General features: G+C 38.5%; 2 protein-coding genes across 11 annotated transcripts in view; one reads left to right on the top strand and one right to left on the bottom strand.

The window, feature by feature from the left end:
* The window catches only part of LRRTM3 (leucine rich repeat transmembrane neuronal 3), a 122,920-nt gene extending 113,304 nt beyond the window's left edge, over window positions 1–9,616 (bottom strand). For both annotated transcript variants that reach the window (XM_075130841.1, XM_075130842.1), the window contains exons 1-2: window positions 9,079–9,616; window positions 7,240–8,771 (exon numbers count right to left, since the gene is read on the bottom strand). In XM_075130841.1, coding sequence (XP_074986942.1) covers window positions 7,240–8,771; window positions 9,079–9,082 — 1,536 coding nt within the window. In that variant the 5' untranslated portion in view covers window positions 9,083–9,616. The remainder of the gene's footprint in view (window positions 1–7,239; window positions 8,772–9,078) is intronic.
* CTNNA3 (catenin alpha 3) overlaps window positions 1–26,974 on the top strand; it is a 946,302-nt gene that overhangs the window by 385,780 nt on the left and 533,548 nt on the right. The gene's annotated exons all lie outside the window — the stretch shown is intronic.

The following is a 26,974-nucleotide window of genomic DNA, read 5'->3' as shown; positions in this document are numbered from 1 at the left end:
GTGTCCTGGCTAAATTCAACCTCAGATAATTTGTTTCAGAATTCGGTTTACTTACATTCTTCCTGCGGTTTCAATTGGACACACTGGGTGAAAGATTGGGCCACATTGAAGTCAGTGTCAAACCCTTTCATTGACTTCAGTAGGCCACTTGTTTGATCCACTTGTTAAAAAACTACTTCTACTTTTTGGATAGAGTTGCTATGAGTTTTATTAAACAACTGCTGCTCTCCACTCCAGAGATTGCTGCAGTTCAGTGTTGGCTAGGGCTAGTAAGTGTTTGGTTAGGCTAAATAGTTAATGATTTCAAAGCTACTTGATATCCATTGACTGACAAGCAAAGCATTAGTGTAGTGAATAAGTCTTAAATCCCTTGGTTAATAGTGTTGTTGTAGACATGTTGGCCCCAGGATTTCAGAGAGACAAGGTGGGTGAGTTAATACTTTCTTTTATTAGACCAACTTCTCTTGATGGAAGAAACAAGCTTTCAAGCCTCACAGAGCTCTAACAAAAGAAAGTATTGCCTCACCCACCTTGTCACTCTCATACCTTTAAGTTAGTTTTTGTGAATTCAATTCAGGTTTATCTTACTGGATGGGTTTTACACTCCTGGTCAGATAATTGGTTTGTTGTGCTTTCTCTAGCATGTACATTTTCCAGGTACTGGGCTTTTTCTAATTTGGCCTCAAGGTGGTTGAATGTCCTCCCCTTTGATATCTGATCAAGTGTTTCAATATTTTAAAATTGCATTTAAAATATTTCTCTTCTTTCTTGATGTTGAATGTACTTCTATGTTTTGAGTTTATTTTATATGATATCTTGATGTTAGTTAATAGTGCTTTATAAATATATAATAATAATAATTTAATTCTTGCCTGCACCTTGTATTTCTTATATTATATGAACCTTTCATTAGCTGCTAGTGATGTAATAACAATTACAGCCCTGCACATTTCTTGCCAGCATTTTTATACTGCTGCCACTTTCTTCATTCACTCACTGAATTAATTTAGATTAAGACTCATGCAGAAATGTGAAATAAATGTGATTGCAGTGCAGTTGAATACTTAGCATAATACAGAGTTGGAAGGGAACTGTATTCTACTATTATGATGTATAGCACAAGACAAATTTAAAGCCAAAACATGAGTGTGAACTGAAATAGAGAGACACCTGTGATTAATCTAATCAGCCACTGGATGTCACTGTGGTTCCACACAAATTCAGCTGAAAGAATATTTATCTAGAGTTGGGTGGCTAACTATTATGCAGACCATTAGAATGTAGTAAACTATGTCAAAATATCCAATTGCCTTTTCAGGAAAGTTATGCAGTACATTTTTTTAAATTACATTTTTATATTGGACTTCACCAGGTCACAGAGCCAGGAAACTGTGTCCGCCTCTCCCTTCCTTTATTACCTTTAGCCCAATGTTTAGAGTCCTTGCCTGGGTTGTGGGAGACCAAGGTTTGAATTCCTGCTCTGGATCAGGCACTTAAACTCATAGCTCCTCCCTCCTAGGTAGGTGACCTAACCACCAGGTGAAAAGCTGTGCTGGGATGAGTTGCTCTCAGCCTCTATTTTTGGAAACTGTTCCACTTCTGAGTATAAAAACTTAAATATTCAGTGGAGCTGGAACTTGAACTCAGATCTCCCTCCTGCCAGGTGAGCATCCTAACTACCAGGCTATAATATAGGCTGTTCTGCTCAGTCTCTCCTGTTGAAACTGTTCCACATTGAAAAAAATACTTAAATGTTCAGTGTGCCAAAGAGAGAGAGAATGCCTCTTCAGCCTGATAATTCAGTAACTTATCTAGGAGGTAGGAGATGTGGATTCAAATCACTCCTCTGAATCAGGCAAAGAAAAGATTTGAATCTAAATTCAAGTCTTGCTCCGGACTGGAGATTGAAACCTGGGTGTTCTACATCCCTGGCAAGTGCCTAACCACTGGGCTAAAGGTTGTAAAGGGGGAAATGTGCTCCCACTTTCACTCTCTTACACTTTGCTGGCCTGAAATAGACTTTTCAAATTTGTGAGAAAATCTAAACATTTTTGGAACTAAACCAAATATTTTCTCCTGATTTTTTCAGTTTGCTGGCTGAACTGAAAAATCAGTTATTCACCAGCTCTGTTTAGGGTTTCTGGGGTGCTGATTTTGTGCTTGCTTCTGTTCATATCACTTTTTAAAAATATAAAATACAAATACAGATCAAAAGAGAATAAAAAAACAGTAGACAGGGGCCTGGCCTACACTAGGAGATTACTTCATATAGCTACGACTCACGGGTGTGTGAAAAATCCACCCCCCGGAAACATAGTTATACTGACCTAAATCCTCATGTAGACAGTGCTAGCTCAATGGAAGAATTGGGAAAGTGGGGGTACCTATGCTGACAGGAGAATCCCTCTTGTTGGCATAAGTAGTGTCTATATAGGTATATAGTGTCTATATACCTACATGCCTGCAGCTTCCATCCAGGACACACCACACGATCCATTGTCTACAGCCACGCTCTAAGATACAACCACATTTGCTCCAATCCCTCAGACAGAGAAAAACACCTACAAGATCTCTATCAAGCATTCTTAAAACTACAATACCCACCTGCTGAAGTGAAAAAACAGATTGAAGTTGACAGAAGAGTACCCAGAAGTCACCAACTACAGGGCAGGTCCAACAAAGAAAATAACAGAACACCACTAGCTGTAACCTTCAGCCCCCAACTAAAACCTCTCCAGTGCATCATGAAAGATTTACAACCTATCCTGAAAAATGATTCCTCACTCTCACAGATCTTGGAAGACAGACCAGTCCTCGCTTACAGACAGCCCTCTAACCTGAAGCAAATACTCTCCAGCAACCACACACCACACAACAAAAACACTAACCCAGGAACCTATCCTTGCAACAAAGCTGATGCCAACTCTGTCCACATATTTATTCAAGTGACACCATCATAGGACCTAATAACATTAGCCACGCCATCAGAGACTCGTTCACCTGCACATCTACCAATGTGATATATGCCATCATGTGCCAGCAATGCCCCTCTGCCATGTACATTGGCCAAACCGGACAGTCTCTACACAAAGGAATAAATAGACACAAATCTGACATCAGGAATCATAACATTCAAAAACCAGTAGAAGAACACTTCAACCTCTCTGGCCACTCAGTAAAAGATTTAAGGATGGCAATTTTGCAAAAACAGATTCCAATGAGAAACTGCTGAGCTTGAATTAATATGCAAACTAGATACCATTAACTTGGGTTTGAACAGAGACTGGGAGTGGCTCGATCATTACACATTTTGAATCTATTTCCCTATGTTAAGTATCCTCACACCTTCTTGTCAACTGTCTAAATGGGCCATCTTGATTATCACTACAAAAGTTTTTTTTCTCCTGCTGCTAATAGCTCATCTTAACTAATTAGCCTCTAGCAGTTTGTATGGCAACTTCCACATGGCAACTTATCTGTATGTATATATATTTCTTCTTACTATATGTTCCATTCTATGCATCCGATGAAGTGGGCTGTAGCCCACGAAAGTTTATGCTCTAATAAATGTGTTAGTCTCTAAGGTGACACAAGTTCTCCTGTTCTTTTTATATTGAAGTGGTGCAGGTGCAGCTGTTCCCCCGTAGTGTTTTAAGTGTAGACATACCCAGGGATATAGCAGATTATATCTGGAATGAAGGGCCTCAGGTTCCGATCTGTGACCAAGGAGCAGTCTTTTGGAGGAGGAATAGGAGAAGGCATCACTGGCTTCAAGCCACCTTGGCGCTCCTCTATTTCTGGAGTGTCCTGACACTACTCAAGTCCAAGGTGTAAATAAGGGTACCTGGAGATCACTGGCACATAAGGGTATCCTGTCCGCACCCACTTCCTCCAGTCATGCCTATACACTGGCAATCTGGTGGGGTGGCATAAAAGGGACTATGGCTGCTGTACAACACCTGTTGATTTCTCTGCATAACAGAAATTCTCCAGTTGCACGGTTTAAGGTAGCTTTATGACAGAGTGGCACAAAGTTGCCCTTCGTAAAGCAAAATGTGGGCCAGGATCAGAGTTATTTGCTCATATTTGAGGAAGCATGAGAAGGACCGTATGATCCTGAAAACTTAAAAAACCTCCACCTATTTTTCAGGAAAGGAGAGTCTTTTTAACCAAAACTTACTGTAGTTCAGTGGAATTTACCCTGTAGGACTGGAAATCAAAACGGTTAGGATTTGCGACACCAGGACTGTGCGGTATAGACAGCCAAAACGAGTGGTTTTAACACAGTTGTTAAATTGTGTAGCTAAATGGTAACACGATTTGGTCAACCTAGGACTCTACCTAGATTCAAACATGGTATTTTTAATCTGTAGATAACATGGTTTGAGGCTAGAGTAAACCTTTTTATAACCCGTAGTCACCACAACTGGATTTAATAACCATTATTCAACTCAGCCCTCTTAAGCTGTTCAGTTGGGGATTGTTGGCACAGGCCTTTATGTTCTGCACAGTGAGCCAGCAGTTTCTTTATCAAATAACTGTAGTGATAATTACCCATCCATCTGTGTTTACCACTGAAAATATGTGAAAATGTAAATATAAACTATTAGGCATCTTTCATATAATAATTGACTAAATTGCCTTTCTAATCATGTCTATACTTTAATATAAACATGTTGAATTTTCATTATTATCTTAACCATCTACGCTGAAGAATTTAGTAATAATGGTTTCAGTGGCTGGTATTTGAAGAGACTCCATAGTTGGCCTCAGTTTTGTGCCTGTCTTTCTTTCACACCGACACACACCTGGATTTTAAAAAATGCAGTTTTTTTTTATATGTATTTTCCCCTGGAAGAGATTGTAGATTGTTTTCTATTTAGTATTTTCTTCATATATGGTCAGATTGAGGCATTAAAAAACTTGACACATTTTTAAAGTCAACCTTATAAAATATTTTAAACATATTTAACATCATATTTCACTGAGGACACAAAGTTACTTAGAACATGTACTGAATATTTTTATATAGAAATGATCCTGGATTAGTTTGTATAAAATAGATTTTTCTAAGTATATGAATCACCCCAAAATAGCGTTCTTTATCCTTTCATTTTTTGGTAAATGTATTTTTTTCTGTTTGGCTGCATATAGTGTTAGTCACCATTTCAGGCACTGGTGAAGCCAAAAAGTGCATGCCTTTTAATCCTGTCTTTCTGGCAAACCCTAATCCTTCATTTCAGTCATAGGCAAGGTTTGCTTGTAGAAAATATAGTTCTTTAATGGATTTAGATGTGTTCATTTTACTGACATTTTATATATATTTCAAAACTACAAGTTGGAAAAATTACATTATGTTCAGCGGTACACTTCAAAGTGCACCAAGCACCTGCATTATTAATCATGTTGGAATCGAAGACTCTTTGCACTCAGTAAACATATGGTACCAGAATTACATGGTACATGGTTCAGTTTTTTTATGAATAATCCACTCTCTATTATTTTCTGTTTATAGACCTTAAAAAGGAAAATAATTTTACTACACTAAAATGAGCTTAAGTGCATTAGTGCTGTTTAAATGATGTGTTCTGACCTTGTTTCATGATATCCAGCATAGTTCAAGGTGATTTGTTTGGATTATTTTTCCCCAGTAAGCAAAGAATCCACAAGAACACCCTGTTAAAAGATTTTGCTTTTTCTAATCTGCTGCAGTGAAACTGCGCTGTAGAAACATTCCCTCCCAAGTGGTCAAAGACGTGCAATTTACTAAGCCAAATCAAGTTACAAAATAGAGATAATGAAATTACTGATTAGCTTCTTTAATGATGCTGTTGTATTTGAAAAATGAGAAAGAAGAGAGTTTAAAAGATCCTTTGTCTAATATGTTAGGGTTATAACTTATTTTAATATATGGGTGATGGTATATTTTGCAATCAATACAGTTTTGTCAATGACTTTGAGGGAGAGGGACAGTGATCCAGATTACAAATAGCCATCTGGATTGGTCCAGAAACATACTGATGAATGAGTTCACATTAAAAATTAATATCTATGAATTCTTGTAATGTCAGCAGGGTTATGATGATAAAAATCATTTGTCATTTTTTTTAAAGATCATTCAGATGCATTTTTCCTCTGGTTAGAGAATAACCAGTTTTCATTATCAGCTCTTTCCAGTTGCTGTGGTGTTTCTAAAATGTACCCTGATTGGCTTTCTAAATACTTGAAGCTTCATTTAGCTATAACATGGGTGGTATGCAAAGCACATCCAGATACTCTAATGAGCACAGACCACAAATAAAAAAATGACAGATTTAATGGTTTGATTAACCACATTAATGTCTTTGACAGTCTTGAAAAGAGAATTTCTAATAAGCACCCAAACAAATGTGTGCAGGAAGTGGTCTTGCATTTGCTACTGCACATTTGAGTTCCTCTAATTACATCAATAAGGAATTTCTGCGCCTGGTTTAATGAATGCCTTTTGACTACTTTCTGAAAGGCAACTGGATGTAAGAAGGGATAAACACTGGCACCTTTTATATGCAGCCACATGAACAGATTTCTATTAGTAGTTATCAGCCCTAGAAACTCTTTGTATTTTCATATAGTACAGTAAACTGCATTCTACATTCTTTTCTGTTTTCTTTATTAAGCCTGGATTTTTCTCTCCCCTTAGCTTTCTGTGACACACACTGGTCTCCTGAAACTTTTACTTAGCATTGGCTTTTTGATCATGCTTTACATGGCACAAAAATCAAGCATTCTTTCAGGGCTGTTCCTGCACCATCTCTAAGCTCAAGCAACTCCTAGAATTTATATGAAGCTATAGTACCTGGCTCATTCAATGTGTCTTTGATTCATAAAGTGAACTTCAAAACATTTTTCTTTGTATTGTTGTCATTTTTCTCCCCAAACAGAGGCACACTCACTGCAGATGTGGTGGATTAGTTATGAAAGAAGTTTTCTATTTGAAAACAAGTGAGATTTTAATGAAATCAGTAGGTGGTCTGTACAATAGAGCTGAAGGTTCATATTATTTGTGGTATTTAAATTTCAATGAGTTGATTATGTATGAGGGTAAAATGACCGGTATTATGAATGTACCAAAAAAGTGACATGGAAGTGCTGTGCCAAAGGAGTGAAAACCCCCCACGTTCCCTTTATAGTCACTAGAGTTCAATAAAGCACCACTATTTCCCAGCTTTTAAAAGCTTTTTTTATCTCAACGGTTCATACCTCACATTCCCTGGAGCCTGATTTGTTATACGTGCAGGGTCCCGTTCCATTCAGCAACATCTCACTGGTTTCAGTGTTGGTAGGTTTATAATCTACATAAAATTCCTGTGTGGTTGGAGTCATTTGCTTCAGTGACTGTCGTTTTTTTTTCCTGTGCCTTCGCATGAGAGAGTGTTGCTGCAGCTGCTTCATACTGGCTGGGTAACGCTTCCATGACACATAGATTACCAGCAGGATCACAAGCACAGACAAAAAAAGGGCCACACTCCCTGCTATTATTTTATGAAAGGAGATGTGTTCTGTGTCATGCTCGAGTTCTGAGCTGGATTCGGTGGTTCCGATAGTTGGGGGCAGAGGAGGCTTGCTGTCATGTTTAGGCCTGGTGAGTTTTGGTTTAAATGTTGGCTTTGGGGGAGCTCTTGCTAATTCAAACCTCTCTGTAGTACTTTTGCCACAGATGCTGTAGTTTTTCACTGCATCAATAACATTCACCCCTTGCAGCTCTTTGGGGCTGGCACAGATAATTGTATTTTCCCTCAGCCCTTTAAAACTTTTTAGCCAGTTTACCAGAGAGCAAATGTTTCTGCTGCATTCCCATATATTCCCAGCAAGGCTGATATCATTGAGGGATATCCAAGAATCCAAAATTTCTTGACCAATAAATGTGAGCTTGTTTGAATCCAGATTGAGGCGCTGTAAATTGGGCACACACTGAAAAACACTAGGTCCACTGAAAGCTTCTATTTCATTACCAGATAAATCAAGCCTTTGTAATGAGCTCCAGGTCCAGGACATAGTTTGTCCTATCACACTGATTTTATTCCACTGTAAATAAAGGTTTTGAAGGCTGACTAGTCTTGGAAAAAGTGCCAGGTTGAGCTTAGAAAACTGATTGTGCTCCAGGTGAAGCTCCTTCAGCCTGATCATGCCTGCAAAGACATTCCTTGCTAAACTTCGGATGCGATTGTAACCCAGGTCCAGAAGTTCAAGATTCCTACAATCTTGGAATATTCGAACAGGGATGGTTCTTAGGGAATTGGATCGCAAATGTAAACTCAGCAGCTTCCTTAAGCCCCTGAACTGTTCAGATCCCAGAGACTGCAGCTGATTGTATGACAGATCCAAGTTACGGAGATTTGTCACAGGTCTGAAGGTATTATTAAGAAAAAAGGCGATTCTGTTGGAACTCAGGATCAACTCTTTTAGTCTGCGTATTCCATTGAAAGCATTTTCGTCAATATTGCTGATGTGGTTATGGTCTAGATACAGCCAGGTGAGCTGATTTAGACCTTTAAACTGATTATGTTTTAGTTTTTGGAGGCTGTTATAGCGAAGGGACAAACCTAAACAACCAGCAGATATAGTCAAGGGTATCTCCTGTAATTTCTGAGATTCACAATATACCATTTTTCCTTCACACCTACAGCTCTTAGGGCATCCTCGTTCAGCAGAAGAAAGCATTGTCAGTAATACAGTAGGGGCTAGTACCAGGGATACAGCTGATCCGCTCAGTAGCCTAATTACATTGAAACCTGGAAATAAAAACAACTTAGAAAAGTTATCCCCCCAAAAGATCAGTCATTTTAAAAATCACGCTAAGACTCTTTCTTTTAAAAATCATTTAAAAAATTTCTAGCTTGACAGCTACGTTGCACATTATTTTCTTTTACTCAGATTTAAAAAATGTCTTTATAAATATTGTAAAATAGTTAAAATGTCTATTGATTACATTTATTTAAACTATGATCCTAAATCATATCAAGATAGGTCTATAGAACAATTAAAACAGGGTCTATGCAGAAGCTACAAACTGTATATTTAAAAAAATGAAAAACATACCCATCCTTTGTGTTGTTCAAAGGTCGTCCTTAGGTCTTTTGTTTTTGGTTAGGGTGCCACAAGCATGACAGTCCCTGTCAGCTGCACTGTTGTGAGTCAGGGCTTGCTGACACCCAGGAAGAAAAATTGGACCCCTCGGGAGATGGACTGATTTTGGAACATTATTCTTTGCCAGCCATGTAGAACACTCCAAGAATAAATAAATCCCAACACACCATTCACAGCAAAATGTCAGATTCTTCCTAGGTAATAGGATCTTCATGGATATTACGGTTTTGCATCTTTACAGTTAGAAACCTGGCTTTTAAAATCTCTCTTTATGTGAAAGCATGATAGATTCCTCAAAGCAACAATTAGCTATCTGAATTCACACCTCCGTATTCCATAGTACAGCAGTTATTGTAGTTATCTCCCAATCCAGCTATGAAGCTGCTTTGGAGCACAGAATAACAGAATAACACTGTACAATGAACAAGCTCTGTTCACTTCTGCATACTGTCATTCTGAAAGCTCCTCCGACTGTTGCTTTGGTTTCAGTGAATGCAGTCTTATGTATAGCTGCCCCCAGTGGTGAAGAATATTATGGGCATGTGCAGAAATGTCTTTCTTTTATCTTGCAAATGAGTAAACTCTGCTGGGAAATGTGATTGTTCTGGGTAACTAAATGGGAGTGGAGTGGTCAGCTTCAGTGTGAACTAACAAAATATTCCGAAACTTACAAATCCTCTGTCTCTTTTGATTCTGTCAAAGAGTTTTTACACACACAAACACTTGGTTTTCACAATAACTCACTACTTTTTAACTACATCAACTACTTACTGTGCCTGTAATCCAGCATTTTAATAGGATAGACTATTTATATCATGACAAATATTTTTAGGCTATCATTTTGCCTTTTGCCTTTTTTTTAAAAAAAATCACAGTGGAAAGGAAGTTGGGGATAAAAATATCAGGTTCATTTTATTTCATAACTTGCTATCACAGTATTAACTGATTTTAACTAAATCTAGCTTGTGTTTAAAATATAGTCCTGTGAGCAAACGAGCCAAATAGATTTAACATGGAATCTGGTCCCACTGATTTTGTCATATTAAGTAAAGACATGCTTAGGAAGGTTTTTAATGTGTATTTACTGTAATTAAAGAACTTTTAACATGTATAACTTAATTTAACAAACCCAGGAATAGATTTTTTTTATTTCTGTACAATCTAAAGAACATAAAAATTAAGATATAAGATATAAATACATTTATGTGTGAGACCAAGAATCCTCCATCCCTCCCCTTCCTCACTGCCTGGGATTAAGGAGCCTCTACTCCCTGTGTGACCTGTTGGAACAGAGCCTTCCTCTTTCCCGTTGCATGCTCAGTGCCAGGGTATGATGGAATTATAGCACTGGGGCTGCTATTGAGATTCTCCCCCTCAATGAAGAATGTGTCTGAAAGGTGGTAGAGAGTAGGTGGAACAATGGCTCAGTCTTCTGCAAGAGGTAGCCAGAGCAAAAGAGTATACCATATCCTTTAATGGGGTGGTGCTGATTGCATTCCCCCAAATGTAGCTGGGGAACTCTGAGCTCTTTGAGGCAGAATACCTTCAGTGATCTATTGGGGTACTGTGGCTCTGCACTTTGTGCCTTACTGTGGGCTGTGGCTTGTGTCACAATGAGGCCTCTTGTGATTTACAGTCAGATGAAAGCATACAGCTTCATGTAATACAATTCCTTCTGAAACACACCATATTATGAAATGTGATCAGTGCACTGGGAATGTTCTAACATTTTACATTGTGGTTCTAAACAGAGCATGAAAACCCTGAGGTAGTTTTCTAACATTCCCCCTTACTAGGCATGGCTTTATCAGTAACTAATAACAAAAACCACTAATACAGCATAAATCCCAACCAGAGCTTTATTCCTGAGCTTGCTGTCCCAAGGATTTTCCTCCAGGATCTGCTCTGTCCTCCTGCCTAGGGACCACTCCCATCTCTCTGGTTGAGCTAAGGAGTAGACTCAGCCACCAAAAGTAAGCAGAACTTCAGTAGCTTTTTTCATGATTCTAATGATTGCCAATAGGGTGAGCAAACAAAAGAGCCCTGCCATCCTGTTATTCTGTTATTTCTACTTTATAAAGTAGAAAATAGTGATGAGGCATTGCTGAACGGAGCAAGTGTGGAACATGATGTTAATTGCTTGTCAAGTTCAATTTTCTTAACTGAATCTTTTTTGAATTATACAAGCAGAAAAAGTGCCAGTATCGGATAACCACTTTTTCTTCACTTGCATTCGTGTCTTCAGACAGCTGAACAGATTTTGTTTAAATTGTGCAACCAAAATCACTTCCACCACAAGACCTTGTATACCAAGTTTCAGCATAACATTTTACAGCCAAATTGTAAACTTTTGAAAATCAGAGGCTTTAACTGAAGTCCTGACTATATCTTAGCTATGAAAGTATCTGAGAATTTGTACACGATTGGCCTGCTTCACATCTCATTGATACTGGTTGTACAACGGTATACGGTGCAACTGATGTCAATGGAATTACCTCCCAATTTACAGAACCGTGAGAAAAGAATCGGACCCAAACTTTTTGGTTGACTCTTGTTCTACACCCTGGTTTTCTTCACTTTTTATGTATAAACTCCCTTTTGTAATAATGATGACATATATGTTAGAGGGATTATTGCAATTTTGGGGTAGCTGAAGTATAGTAGTGTCTTCATATAAGTACACTAACTCAAAATTAAATAAATTCATTGTGAATTTAATTTTATGTTATTTATACATTAATATTCCACAACGTTGCTCCTGAATGTTGATATTGTTCATACTGGATTGTAAGTTATTCACTGTATTTTGTCAATCAATCTTCCATTCTGGTCCACTGGGAACAACAGTTCCAAGCAAGAGGAGACTGCAAGTAGCAGAAATCTTGAGGGCCACACACCAACAGGGTATTGCTGCTCAGAGGGAATATTTGTCACTTTTCTTTGTCTGATAGGAAGGTGTCTCCTGAGATGTCCCAAAGCCCCTGGAAGTTTCAGTCAGTTTGTTTCTGTGACTTTCTCAGGGATTTCAGGACTTCTGTTTTTGACATAGATTGTGATTCCACAGAAGCTGTGGAGGATGGTATATCTCACTAGTCATGAACTGTGCCTTAACAGCTATGCATCTACTCTTTGAGAGCTAACTTTTTCTTCTAGGCTTTGACTACATTGGGAAAATGAAGTGTGTGAGCAAATGTGCTAGCACCTTCTTAAACCTGACTTAGCACCTGTAATGGGTTGGGTCACAGAAACCTCTTTGGGACTGCCACCTGATGTGCTGGGACTACCTCTGAGCCTGTTTTCCCTGCTAGCTTGGGACTTCAGTACCTTGCCTTGTTTGAGTCAGACACACTTGCCTGTTACAAACACAGACCCAAGTCTGAACCACATCCCCCACAAGCTGCAGGCTTAACTGAAAACCACTTAAGAAGTGCCCCTATCTCCAGCACTCAGATACCCAGCTCTCAGTGGTGTCCAAACCCCAAATAAATCCATTTTACCCTGTATAAAGCTTACACTGAGAGAGAGAGAGATGCACAGCTGTTTGCCCCCAAGGTATTAATACTTACTTACTCTGGGTTAATTAATAAGTAAAAAGTGTTTTTATTAAATATAAAAAGTAGACTTTAAGTGGTTCCAAGTAATAACAGACAGAACAAAGTAAATTACCAAACAAAATAAAATAACACACAGAAGTCTAAGCCTAATACAGTAGGAAACTAAATGCAGGCAAATATCACCCTCAGAGATGTTCCAATAAGCTTCTTTGACAGACTAGCCTCCTTCTAGTCTGGGCCCAATCCTTTCCCCGGTACAATCTTTGTTCCAGCTCAGAAAAGCTATATAAGGAGGTGGAACAGAACTAGCTAGGGGATTTCTGCAGCCCCCTTTGTTCTGTTCTACTCCCTTATATAGCTTTGGCACAAGGTAGGAATCTTTTGTCTCTTTGGGTCCGCACCCCTCCTTCTAAATGGAAAAGCCCCAGGTTAAGATGGATTCTAATACCGGGTGACATAGTCACATGTCCTGTGAGACCCCAAGCCTTCATTCTTCCCAGCCTGACTCACAGGAAGGCTTGCAAGTAAACAGATCCATCTACGGTTAGTTGTCCCAGTTGATGGGAACCATAAAGATTCCAAACCACCATTAATGGCCGACACTTTGCAAAATTACAGTAGGACCTAAGAGTTATATTTCTAGTTTCAGATACAAGAATGATACATTAATACAGATAGGATGACCACACTCAATAGATTATAAGCTTTGTAATACTTTACAAGAGACCTGTTGCATGAAGCATAGTCCAATTACATTATATTCACACTTATTAGCATATTTTCATAAAATTGTATGGAGTGCAACATCACAGCACCTTGTTAAACCTGACTTAGCACCTAGCATAGACAAAGACGGACACATTTTAAAATGTGTTAGGAGTAGAGCTGGGTGAATAATTGATTTTTTTAACTGAACTGCCTCTATTGTTTTGATTCTTTCTCTGAAACAAATCCATCACTTCTAACTTGAGAGCAAAGTTGGACAAACTGCCATAGAATATGCTCTTTTGTGCTTTTTTTTTTTTTTTGCTGGATAATGTAAATGCTGCCATAAAAGATGATGGGGTCTAGATGTGACACAAGGAGATGCAAACTGTAGCCCCCAACATGTCTCTGAGCCAACAGGAATAGATACATTCAGCTCTGGAAATGGACAGATCGAGCATCTCTGCCCTCCCAGACACTTCAACCACTGGATTTTCACTTCCTGCCTGGGCCAGCCCAGGCCACTTTTGGGGCAGCGCTGGTTTGCTGCAGCTTCTTAGTGGAGCAAGGTAGGTGGTTACCTTGCATGGCTGCAACACCCCTCAGGGAGGATGTTCCATCACCAGGGGCCCAGCAACTTGGTTTACACTAGCGGAAGCTGGCATAGCCAAGGGGTGAATCAAGTACCTTATATTGTTTTGTGAAACTCAGTATGTGTAACGCCCATAGAGCTGATTTGGAATTGGGGCAGTTTAGGAAGTACAATAAGAGAAGTCCTTGCAATTTTTCAGGCTCATTAAAAATAGCTGGGACATGCAGCAGCTGCCACCATTTTCTGTCAACATTTGGCAGTAGAGGTAGGAAGGCAGCACATGGAGTAAATGATTTGTGAGGCCCACAAACGAGGGGAAGAAGGATAAATGAAGATAGTTACAAATATTTCCAGGACTATATCAGCATAGGGAATCAAGTGTTATCGGATTTTGCTCACCGAAATAACAGTAAATATTTGCCTGTGCCATCACGGGCTTCCCATCTTCCACATTCAGTGTTCTCTGTGTAAGAGGTGATCTTTTTTTGTTGAAGCATTTGATCAGAATGAGTTTTTGGTAAAAAATGTTTTTACTTCTGTAAGGCTGCTAAGAAGTCTACAGGCTACAGGTTACTTCACCTTCTGAAAAGCCACAATGATCCTTTCCCACTGCACTACCCTCATTTCTTACTGCACAAATCCAATAATGTAGGATTCTGGATTTAGAAGTTTTGTATCCAGAGATACAGTTGCTGTATCTATCACCACTTGCTTGTTTTTTAAACACACATACCTGTTCAGAACTGTGGTTGACAAATATCCTCACATTACTCTCTTTGGATTCATGAAGTGGCTAAATACGTCGTTTATGAGGTGGTGTTTGGCAATAAGGAAGGCAGGAATCAAGAGGGTTAGAAATTGTAGTTTGTTCTAAATTGTATTGTAGTATGTGATCACTGTTCATTTAAAGGTAGATAAGTCTAATAAGATGTGTGCATCATTTTTGGCAGCACTGATTAAAGGAACCTGCTGTTCTTTGAGGATAAGATTAGAACTGGTTAAGTACACCAAACAGGCTATAAACTCCCAACATAAACATCTGATCATGGGAAAGTGAGAGATACAGACAGGATTTGGCAAGGGCTGAGAGGAAGAGGAAAAGGAATGTAGAGGAGGGTCAGTGGTTTAGGATAGAATATAGGTGAGGCAGAGGGAGGAGGTGAGAAGGTTCAGGATTCACATGCAGGATGCAGGTGTATGGGGGATTCTACAGAGGATGGTAATGGATGGAGGCATCAAAGTGAGACTTCAGTGCAGTACCTGAACAGAACCTGGGTATTTACATAATGTGGAAACTTAGGTGTTAGGCAAGGGAGGCTCAGTCTCCAAAGAAGAGCTTCCTTTGTATGGCTAATATTCCTTGCCCTCACTGCGGGTTAAATCATCCAGAGGTACCGGCTCTGTGATGAGCTGAAGGGAGACCAGAAGCAGGAGGGGAGCCATGCTCTTTCTGTACCAATCACTCTCAGCATTTTGCCTCCTAGGCTTTGAGTGCTTTCAGAGGACACTGGGGACACTACCCACATCAGTCAGTCACGGCCTCTGTATACCCCCAGGATTTCCCCAATTCCACGCAGGGCTACACAAGGCATTGTGTTCTCCATGCACGGTTGCACACAACACCAACATGATGCAAGGATTTATGCAGTTGCAAACATTCCTTCATTGTGTGCACTATGGATGGAACACAGAGGGCTCTGTGGTGCCCTGCTGCATACAAGAATAGGAAGCATACCCGTTCAATGAACGTGATGCCAAGATTGTGCTCATGACATGCAATGACTAGATTTCCAGGATCATACCATGACTCCTACATGCTTGTAGGGGACTGTGATACTTCTCTTGGGTTTCTTATACTATGATACTGAAGTTGCCTTAAGGGTTGGCAGCTTCCCTCAATTGTTACATCTGGTGGTATGTTCACTTGGAGATACAAAATTCCCAGTTGACTTACTCATAATGATGATGGGGAACCTTTTTTTTTTCAGTTGTTTAGTGATGGCACACTTTCTCACTGGTTATGCGGCATCTCAGTTAAAAGAGGGATCTGAACAGCAGAAGTACAGGGCCTCAACAATGAATGCTTGCGACTGTGTCTGCAGCCTCTCTCTTTGTGTGGGTCCACTGTAGTGTTTGCTGGAAAGAGTGCCTGCTGTCTGGTTGCTCATGTAGTGCACACTCTTTGCATTTGTTCTTCAGAACTTAGTGGTAGCCATCTATGAGATCAGTCTTCCCTCCAGTTAGTTCTCTTAGGGGCATACATCTCTAGGCTGCTGTGAGATTTCTGCGGATGAAGTATGTGTATCAGCAGCAGAGCATGGTGGGTGAGAGCTTGTCACACCAGTGCTCTGTAGTCAGTAGGGCACTGGTTTCTGTTTCGTATATGGGTGGGGTTTAAGGTGTTGGTTTTCACATATACAGCCATAAACAATGTGTATGGTATCTCTTGCCATGTGATCAGCACTTTCAGCAGCGGTGCTCTAGAAGCTCCCAGTGTAAAAGGAAAGTGGCTAGTGGAAGGATGTTTTTCATGAGCGGTTCCATGCTCTAGACTGCACACACCACTGCCTTACAAATTGTGTCCTTGATGTTCTTCAGGCCCTGGTGGTGAGCATGTTATAAATGAAAATGCAAACTGCAAGTCTCCACTTTTGCCTGGGGCTTTTCCTGGTGGATGGTTTGATGGATTTGAAATAATTGATTTGGGAAGGCCAGTATTTTATGGTAGGTGGATTCCTGGGGTAGTCCACTCGGAGATGTTGGGGTGCTTTGGGGGGCATGCTATATGATACAATGATAATATTTTAGCCTTGTATGTTAGTGTCTTGTACCAGTACAGAATTTAAGATAGGTGATTTGAAATAAATGTTTATATCTATCTATCTTCTTCACATAAGGAAAGTGATATTTAATTGTTTGGGACAGAGTGAAAGGTTTCAGATAAACCAAGGGCTAAATTCTGTGAGCTTTTCTCATTTCTTTACTTCTATAGGAGTTTTGCCTGAGTAAGAACTGATGGACTGGTCCCTAAGTCTATTCGTGAGAGGTGTTCTATATCTGAAACTCCCATTGACTTCAATGGGAGTTGTAGGTGCTCAGGACTAATTTGAATTAGCCTCTAAATTAGTAGGTAGAAACAATTATCTTTTCTAGTTTCGAACCACTTGTTTGATCTACAGGGTCTTTTAGTCATTTAATTGCTCTTCAGCATAAACAGACATACAGGTGCAAGCAATTAAAGAGCGCAGTACATCTTGATTTCATTTAGCCTATTAAATATTTTAAAATCAGTTTCAATTTCTCTTTGTATCCATTTATTCCTTAAAAACTACAAAGAGCAAAAACGCTCCAATCTGGCCATATTAAAACCCATACTCATCCTCGAGCTTTGGTACTTTCGAACTGTTAGGTTATGTCATTTACAAAGCCCACAGATGGGCAGAATACTCTGTTACCACAGAAAGAATTAATAGTATCTTGAACTACACATGACAGTTGTGTAGATTTGCAGTTGAAAGAGAAAAACATGAACACAGTAAAGAGACATATAATTATGTTCATTCACACTGTGTCTAACATTAAAATGATCTGTTCAGATGTTATATTTGCCTTGTTAGTCGCCTCCTTCCTTGGCTCCAAACTTATGCTATTTTTTGGCTTTTTCCCGCAGAAAATATTTGTTCTGTCTCATCAAAGTGAATTTTATTGAGTTTCTGTAGTCTTCAATAATTCAACCAAACCTTTTCCAATTATAATAGTGGTTGCTAGATATTCTAGTTATAGTAGCTGGTGTTTTTTTAATAGGATCTGAGGATCTTAATTATACCAACAGCCATGGTTAGTTAATTAGCTCAACTGTTTTTAACATAGCCTTAGGTGTCACTGTTTTATTAGCCGCTTAGGATATAGAAGAGCATTTTGGTTAAAAAATAGAGACAAGCTGGTGTAGAGCTTTCTTTAGTAGCTATCCAATACTGCCATCCCTTTCTGCCCTTTCCCTGTTAACACACGTGGTAAACAAGCTTTGAAGAAACTAAGTGTGATTTAAATGACTTATAGCTTGTCATCCTTTGAGGTCATGTCTATCCAAGAAAATTATCTAGATTGTTTTTCAACTGTTTAATTCCATGTGATTAAACTAAAGTACAATATAGCTAATTGGCTTATATGAAAACAGACTCCCAGTTTAATTCATTTAAAAATAAAAACTTTAGTCTTTGCAGATTTATTTTGGTCTGTTAAAACTGATGTCATCTTATTTATCCAGTATACAGGGAAACAAGTAAAATACGGAACCCAGTTAAAGGAAACAAGAAGTAACATATGACATTGTCTTGCCATGTTACAATCTAAAATAGTCAAATCTCTGACGTAGTAGTTTTTAATTGGCCGTTTCTATTGGGAGCTTTATAATTATCACTTCCAATTCTTCCTCTCACACTATTAAGAGGATGGACAGAAGAAATTTTTTGAAGTTTTTCATTTTATTCTCACCTTTAATACTTCCATCTTAATGCCAAATTTGTCATATCAGTATAAAGTATTAAAATGTAAATTATAAGTTGCAAAAAAACAAACATAGGGAGGCACATTAAAATTTTCAGATAAATGGGCATAATTTAGTTGGCATAATTAGAAAGGATATCAGGGAAGAATGCTTTGTTCACATAAAGATCAATCACATGTTAATACTGGAATTTGTATAACTTTGTTGCTATAGTCTATTTCAGTAAATGGTGTCATGACCATTATCTGTGGCCTTAACTTTTGAAGCTCTGCCATCACATTTCCTAATCCTTTCTGTTCAGTAACTAAAACAATCTCTCCTTTTTTTCCAGTGGCTCTCACACTCCTGTTAGTAGCTGTGGCATAAAGGTGTAGATTCCTTTAAATCCTATAAAAATTGAAGGCAGTTCACGCACAAGTGTTTTTACACAACATGTGGAACTCATTGCCACAAAATATCATTGACACCAAGAGCCAAGTTTACACAGGTATTTAGCAGCTTAAAGATGTAGACAGGTGCCTACTGGGATTCACAATATCAACTTTGTGAGTTAGGTGTCTAACTCCCATCAACTTTCATATAACATAATGTAACCTCATGTCATAGTAATAAATACAGTAGCAATCTGTGTACTGTCAGGAGCACAAAAACGGTTTATTCCTCTTCTCTCTGAGAAACAAGGTGCCAAAAAGGGGGTCAAGTTGAGTGGAGAATAAGGCAGGATGACTGTTTCTCCCCCTGCCACCTTTGCATTGGCCTGAAGATCAGGGCATATATGGGAGAACAATTTGCTCCATCCTAATTGATGTAACAGATTTCTCACTCCTCGTCACTGAGTCTGAGTGTTCCCCTTCTGAGATGATGTGATTAAAAGCCTCAATCTAGCCCTAGATGTATAAGGAGTTATTTAGATAGGGTAACAAAAGTTAAAGCATATGACTTGTGCTTCAGAGAATATCTGTTGGGCATTAGAAAAAAAAATCCTATGGGCATGTCAGTGCATTATTTTCCACTACCAGTTGTTTTTTTTTTGTTTTTGTGTTTGTTGTTTTGGGGTTTTTTTTGAAGGGGGTGTTGTGGGTTTTTTGTTTGTTTGTTTTTGTTTTTTGAATTTCCCCCTGAAATATCTGGTACTGGCTGGTCTAATAGGCAAATGGAAGAGATGGACCAGTGATCTGATCTGATATGGCAATTTCAATGTACGTCTGTTCCTACATAATTTAAAGTCAAGTGAGCATATGTTAACTCAACAGATACATCCATGCATGAAGGAAGACTCTTGGAAGTTATTTTATAGATCATCCTTAAAGGGAAATTATATGGATGTTCTTGAACAAACTTGGATAGCATAAATATTGTGTTATTTGTCATTCAGCATTGGATGCTCAAAAGTGTTAGTTTCATTAAATTTATTGTAGAAGTGTTTATTCAAAGACCAGATACTTTATACTCCACCGCACTGTGCAGGCAGTAACGTGAAAGAGATGTGGTAGAGACTGATTTAATCTACAACCATTCTTTATAGTAGAAGGCATTAATTTCAAAGAACACCATAACTTCTTTTGCATATTTGGGGGAAACAAAATGTATCCAGTTTTGGGAAAAGTCACCAGTAAGAGCTGTTGCTCAGGGTATTTACTTTTTGTCACAAAATTTGAATTTGGTTGTGGCCTCCTCAGTTGAGTGTCAATTCCAGAGCTCTGCAAATAACTGATTTTTTTTCGGTTCACCGGCCATACCAAAAAATCGAGGGGGAACATTTTTTTCAAGTTAACCCCCAAAATTTTTTTTCTAAATTTTTGGGGAGTCAAAAAGTTGAATAAAATTTTTATCCGTTACAAAACTTTTTGCTTCTTTGTTGGGCTTCTAAAGTTCAATTGAAGTAAGCTTCAAAATGAAAAGTTGTTTTGAATGAAGAATCAAAATGTTAAAAAAAAAATTTTTTTGGCAACATAATGTGGTGAACTTGATACAAATTTATAAAATGTTTTTGTTGGACCAAATTTGCATTCTTGGTGGGGGAAAAAAGTTTCAGCTAAAAAAATTTACCCCACTCTAGTTGATTCACATCTGTGATTTTATTTGTAGAAAGCATTTTACTGGCCTGCATGCCTGGTCATCAATCACTGACTCAACAGGAAGATCTTTAGTGCCTCAGGTGATGCGGTGGTTCCTTGGTGGTCCAGCTGGACTCTAAACATATGTAGCACCATGTGTTTGTGAAAATGAACTTATTGCTGGTAAACTTCAAACACTGATCTTGTAGCAAAAATGCTGCCCTGAGAGAGAGAGGGAGAGGGAGAGGGAGGGAGGGAGGGAAAAGACAGAAAGGGGAAAATTCATACCAAACTTTTTTTCATGTATATATTTAGTACAATTTTTTACAGCCAAGCACTATAATACAAATTATCGTGCAGTAAATCATTTTTTTTTTTTTTTAGAATTTCATTTTGGAGGTGGACTCTTCATTGGCAAGTTTGTCTGTTTTCTTTTTTTCAAAAATCCGTTATTTTAGTCTCTGCCTAAATTAATAGCACAAATTGACTCAGTGACATAAAAAGGACTTCAATGATCCAACAGTGACAGCAGCACTAGCCTCTAAATCATTAATCCTAGTGGGTGTGCAAGGTGAAACCAACAGCATTTGCTTTTGTTTTTATTATTTTTCACAATGGTTGATGGGGGTGGAGGAGACGGAGGTACTTAATCTATTTTTTTTTAATCCTGTTTTTACTGGCCTTACTACCTCTTTGCTCTGAAAGTCAGGCTTGGATGTGGTGCATCCCATTGCCACCCAGGCAGTGTTTTTTTTCTTTAGGCCAGTTTCCAGAAAAAACAACAACAAAAAATGTATCAGCAATAGAAAGACCAGCACTTCCCCTTTCATGTAGATTATGGTTCAGGGAGGGAAATATCTTTAGTATTTACAGCCTCTGCCATCATTTGGGTTTGTCATCATCTGCTTGGTGCCACGGGCATTGCTTCTTGTCACTGACTGATAGGAACTATTGTATGTGACAGTCTCAGTGGCCTTTTCTACTCATCATAATCTGGTATGAAAGATGGACCCTAATCATCAGCAGTAACGGTCCACTTGTCTGAACTAAACACGTTAAAAAGTAACTTGCTTTGCTGCAGTTCTTTTCCTTTTCCATTATTATTTTGCAGCAAAGGTGATAACTATTAATTAAACCAATATGAACTGAAGTTTCCCATGTTCCAGGGTCAGACTATCATGAATTAGAGCATGTTAGTTTGTGTGCAGAGATGTGTGGTAGCAATATGTCAAATAGACTACCTGGTGAGGAGAGTATCCTGGAGCATTTAAGAAAATGCCCCTGTAAATTCTATATACTCTGATTTTGCTTGGCACACTTTTCCATTGATGCTGATTAACCTAGTGGGCTGGCACCAGGCAATTCTAATAGATTGTGAGAATTTAGGCAGATGAGTGATCTTTTTTTAAGTATGACTTCTGATTATTGGTTTTTACTGCAAGGACCTTGAATAATAGTCTCCTTGCTTATAGTATAGAATACCTGCATTTAAAGCTAAAGAGTTACCCTGTATTACTCTAGCTTCAGCTCACATCTTAATTAACTTTGAAATAAAACACAGTTTGACAACATGAGGTGAGCTTTTGTGTCCAATTAATCATGATTAGTGTTCCACAAGGATGGAGAAAGAGATAATAAAATTTTCACCACTTACTGACTCTTCATGAAAGAATCCTCAGTGGTTAATATATATATATATATTTAAAGGATGCATTTTTGCTAAATAGTTTGAAGTACAAGCCCTCATGATTCACCATCCTCAACTTCTTTTTTAGGCCTACAATTTTGCCCTCTCATATATCCATGCAAATTGAAGTGAGCAGTGTGAGCAATCCTGTGTATATCAGAAGGCAAGAGCAGTCTATAAGTATAGAAGTAAAGTATCAACACCCTGATTCATCACAGCTTTGTAACAGTGGTGTCCGTCATTATTGGGGAAAGTTTTCTAGTGCAATGTTGTACTCTATCTAATCTATATATTAGAATCATAGGGTGAGAAGGCATTGCAAGGGTCATCTAGTCTACCCTCCTGCAAGCTGTCCAATTTGTTGGGTCTAGAACATCCAAGACAGATGGCTATCCAGCCTCCTTTTGAAAACTTCCAGCGAAGGAGTTTCCACCACCTCCCTAGGCAGTCTGTTCCATTGGCCTACTCTTCTTACAGTTAGGAAAGTTTTCCTGAAACGTAGGGTACACTAGAGAGTTTACAGCATTGATGCAGCTGCGCCACTGTAAGCTCTCTAATATCCCCACTGTAAGCTAAGGGGAGAGAGCTCTCCCATTGGCCTAACTACTCCAGCCCCCACGAGCTGCAGTAGCTATGTTGGTGGGAGAAGCTCTCCTGCTGCTATAATGCTTTCCACACTGGCACTTATGCCTGTGTAACTTACGTTGCTCAGGGATGATTTATTTACACCCCTGAGCAACATAAATTATGCCGACAAAAGCTGTAGTGTAGATATAGCCTTAATCTAAATCTGCTATGCTGTAGTTTGAACCCATTGCTTCTTGTCCTGCCCTCTCAGGCAAGAGAGCACAGCTTTTCTTCATCTTTTTTTATGGCAGCCTTTCAAGTATTTTGAAGATGGCTATCGTGTCTTCTCTCAATCTCCTCTTCGAAATTAAACATACCCAGTTCTTTTAGCCTTTGCTCATACAGCTTGCATTCCATCCCTTTGATCATCTTTGTCACTTGCCTTTGGATCCTTACCTGTTTCTCCATATCTTTTCTATACATTGGTGACCGAAATTGGACACACTGCTCCAACTGCGTACTCCAGCTAGTTAAATCATTTTAAGGGTTTTCTAATGTATCTATGGGTTTAATATCTGTATCTAGGAGTCTTTGTTGTAGAAAGCAAGAGGTGTCTCTTGTGATTTCCTGACTATTATTGTCCAAAAAAAAATATTGCACTAGAGGATATAGAGGCACTTACAGAAACCATGGGAAACTAGATAATATTGTAATCTTTTTTGCTGAATACTTGGTCCCACTTAAGCATAAGTGACACAATAATAAATGCTGCCAAAGAAATTTAATGTTCAGAGCCTTTCATCAGATAGTTCAAACACAATGTACACATCATCAGCTCTTTGTGACTTTTGTTTTGAATGGATTCAATTCCCATTTTAGGTTAAACACTCCTAAAAACTGCAAACCTCCTATTCACATAGCTGAAAAGGAATTCAGTGTGTTATGAAAACGTGCATTGTGTTTGGAAAACTAGCACTTACCATTTTTCAAGATGCTTTAAAATGTGTGAAAATTGGATGCACTGTTCAACATAATGTATTTTCTGTGACTCAGACCCTTGTTTCAATAGCCGGGAGTTAAGCATGATCCAGGCGAAGGAGTGAAGCTTCGTATTATGCCTACAAATTGAATGGCTTTCTCTCATTTTATTAAAAGAAATGAGCGCACGATATAAAATGTTGCCTGCAAGTTTAGTTAGATATGTAATCAGAAATATGCTATATGAAGTGAGGAGACTATTTAGGAAACTTCCTTTTTTAATATTTTGTTTTTAACTTGCTGAACTTCCCAAATCAGAAGCCAAAAAAATAAAAATAAATGTGCCATCATGATTTCAGGAAGACCTAAAAATAAGCTCCTACCAATCTGTTCATAACTGTTTTTCAGTCCCAGAAAACACAAATGTAAGTAAGGAACGATGCAGCATCCTACTCCCACATGAGTAACTCTCTGGCAGGATGAATTTGATTAAAACCATTCTAATCAGTGAGGAGCAGCACCAGTCCTGAAGTCTCCCTGGAAAATATTACTTGAAAAATTCTGTGAATTTGTAGCTGGGCAACTTGCCACCTCTGTTCACTCTCTATGTGGGATCCTTAACAGAATAGTTAGATGAATTTTTAATTCTCCCACCAAGATGGCAATGTCCAGTTCCACTTCCAGAATATTCACTTATTGCAAGTTAGCTTATCCTACTGCTATCTCCTTTGAAATTTCCTTTTTATCTCAGCTTGTAACATGGCCGGACTCCTCATAATGAGGAGAGTGCTGTGGTTTTGTGTGTCGATGAAAAGGATGCTTTCCCTGAAAGGAGGGCAGGGTATCTTTTAAGGTCTTATAAAATAACAAGCTTTAAAACCCTTGCCATAAAGATGGGTATCATGTCCACCAGTTGGGAAAACTCTATGCTTCCAACTCCTTTTATCCTTAAAACTGGCCCAGTAAGTATTTTTAATTTTTCTCTTCCTACTACAAGCTTAGCAGGGAATTTTATTCCTTTGCCACCAGAGAGAGAAAAAGAGTCATCCAGTCTCATGCTTTCTGAAAGTGGTTCTCTCAGCTTCCTTTGGGAAGTTCAGGGGAAAGGATGAATCATTTTGCCTTTTGAGACTATGAGACACATTTCTTCTGTCTTGTGGGCCCCCCTCCCTTGTGTCACAGGATTCTTCCATAGAGTCTCTGGATCTCCCTCCTCTCTCCTGTCTTTGCTGATCTCTCTGGGAACGGCCAGGGCCTCACGCACCCTGGGGGACTCTAGCACTAGACTCAGAAAGTGCAAAGATAGCAGTTGTGTCCAGGTCCCTGGACACAAGTACAATGAGAGTGTGTATACAAGGGGGTGTGTGTGGGGAGCAGGCTTCTTGCTCTCTTTCTCATTTATCTTGGGCACCTGTGTAGGTCTTGTCATAATTGAGCTCTAAATTAACAGTAATTATTTTGAAAAAATAAACCAGCAAAAAACACATGAAAGTCATCAGCTAAGATGATCAACTGCCAGTGGGAAAATGTCCTTCCACAAGAGCAGCATTCCCCTCCTTGCATTTACATACCTCTCTCCCAACACCCTCTTACACCAACTCACCATGCCTTTTTTGAAAGTTCTTTATCCAAAAGAGTACCAGACTGTAAAACTCTTTTCATGAGTACTCCTTGACTGCTTGCATGAGTGTTGAATGCTCACACAAATAGAGATTAAAGAATTGCTCCCTGAGTTTATAAGCTTTTGGGGCAGGGACCTCATCTATTTAGCTGCTTGCTAAATCAGTATCACTCTCCATTGATTTCAATGGAGCAATGGATTTCTATTAGCTGAGAACATGATCCATTACTAATAATGTTAGGCGAATCTCTTCTTCCTCCTAACAGAAATCAAGTGTTTTAATATCTAGGAGTTCCTATGTAACATCCTATTTTCTATTTTGTTTATTAGAGCTAGGTGGGCAACCACTTTTGTGTCCTGTGAAAATTGTGGTGTGTGTGTGTGTGTGTGTACACACACATATATATATATATATATATATAGTGTGTGTGTGTGTGTATATGTATATATATAAATTCCCATCACGTAGCAGGATAAAAAGTCGAAAATCTCAAACTTTCATGGACAATCAAAAAAATTTTTGGTTTGGGCTGGTAAAATGTTTTGATAATTCTGAAACATTTCATTTCAACTTTGACTATATATATATATATATATATATAAACAATAATTAGCTTAGTTTAAAATGAGAAGTTGTTTGTACTGGAAAATTGTAATAGAAAATGTCAGTGTTCATGTTAAATTTTTTTCCAAAAAATTTTCAAGTAAAAAAATTGTTTCCCACAAAAGTTTTATTGTTGATTAAAAAAATGGGCATTTTCCAATGAAAAACCTTAAGCTGAGAAATTCCTAGCCAGCTCTAGTATGATTAAATATCTCACTGAAACTCAGCAAATATATGCCAAGATGGTAGCAATCTTCTAATGATAACCTGTTGTGGTTTGTTGCAATTTTGTAGGGTTGGGCTACTCACCTCAGCGGTTTCAGGGGATTATTGCTCTTGGAGATTGGCTGAGGGAAAACTGCTTTGTGTATGTACTGTAATTCAATACTGTAATTTATTTTTGTTTATCTTGCACTTGTGGGAAGCTGAATTCTCTATTTTATTAGATATCTTGTTTCATATCAGTTACTGAATGTATGCATAATACAAACTGACAAGATTTATTATCGAGAGAATAGAGACTCAGAAATAAAGTTAAGATCTTTTTTCTTTCTAGTAAACTGATATCTCGTGGCTCATTTTTGGGCAAGATGGATTCTTATGTCTGTTGTTTACACTTCAGTTTGGGGTTGAGTGTGTGAGATGATTTACTGTGTCACATCCTGTCATAAATATAAAGGGAAGGGTAAACCCCTTTAAAATCCCTCCTGGCCAGAGGAAAACTCCTCTCACCTGTAAAGGGTTAAGAAGCTAAAGGTAACCTCGCTGGCACCTGACCAAAATGACCAATGAGGAGACAAGATACTTTCAAAAGCTGGGAGGAGGTAGAGAAATAAAGGGTCTGTGTCTGTCTATATGCTGCTTTTGTCGGGGACAGAACAGGAATGGAGTCTTAGAACTTTTAGTAAGTAATCTAGCTAGGTATGCGTTAGATTATGATTTCTTTAAATGGCTGAGAAAAGAATTGTGCTGAATA

The sequence above is a fragment of the Caretta caretta genome, chromosome 7 (genome assembly GCF_965140235.1).
Source record: "Caretta caretta isolate rCarCar2 chromosome 7, rCarCar1.hap1, whole genome shotgun sequence".
NCBI classification, from domain to species: Eukaryota; Metazoa; Chordata; order Testudines; family Cheloniidae; genus Caretta; species Caretta caretta.
The sequence above is the reverse complement of the archived record's forward strand: the minus strand, read 5'-3'. Positions and strand labels throughout refer to the sequence as shown.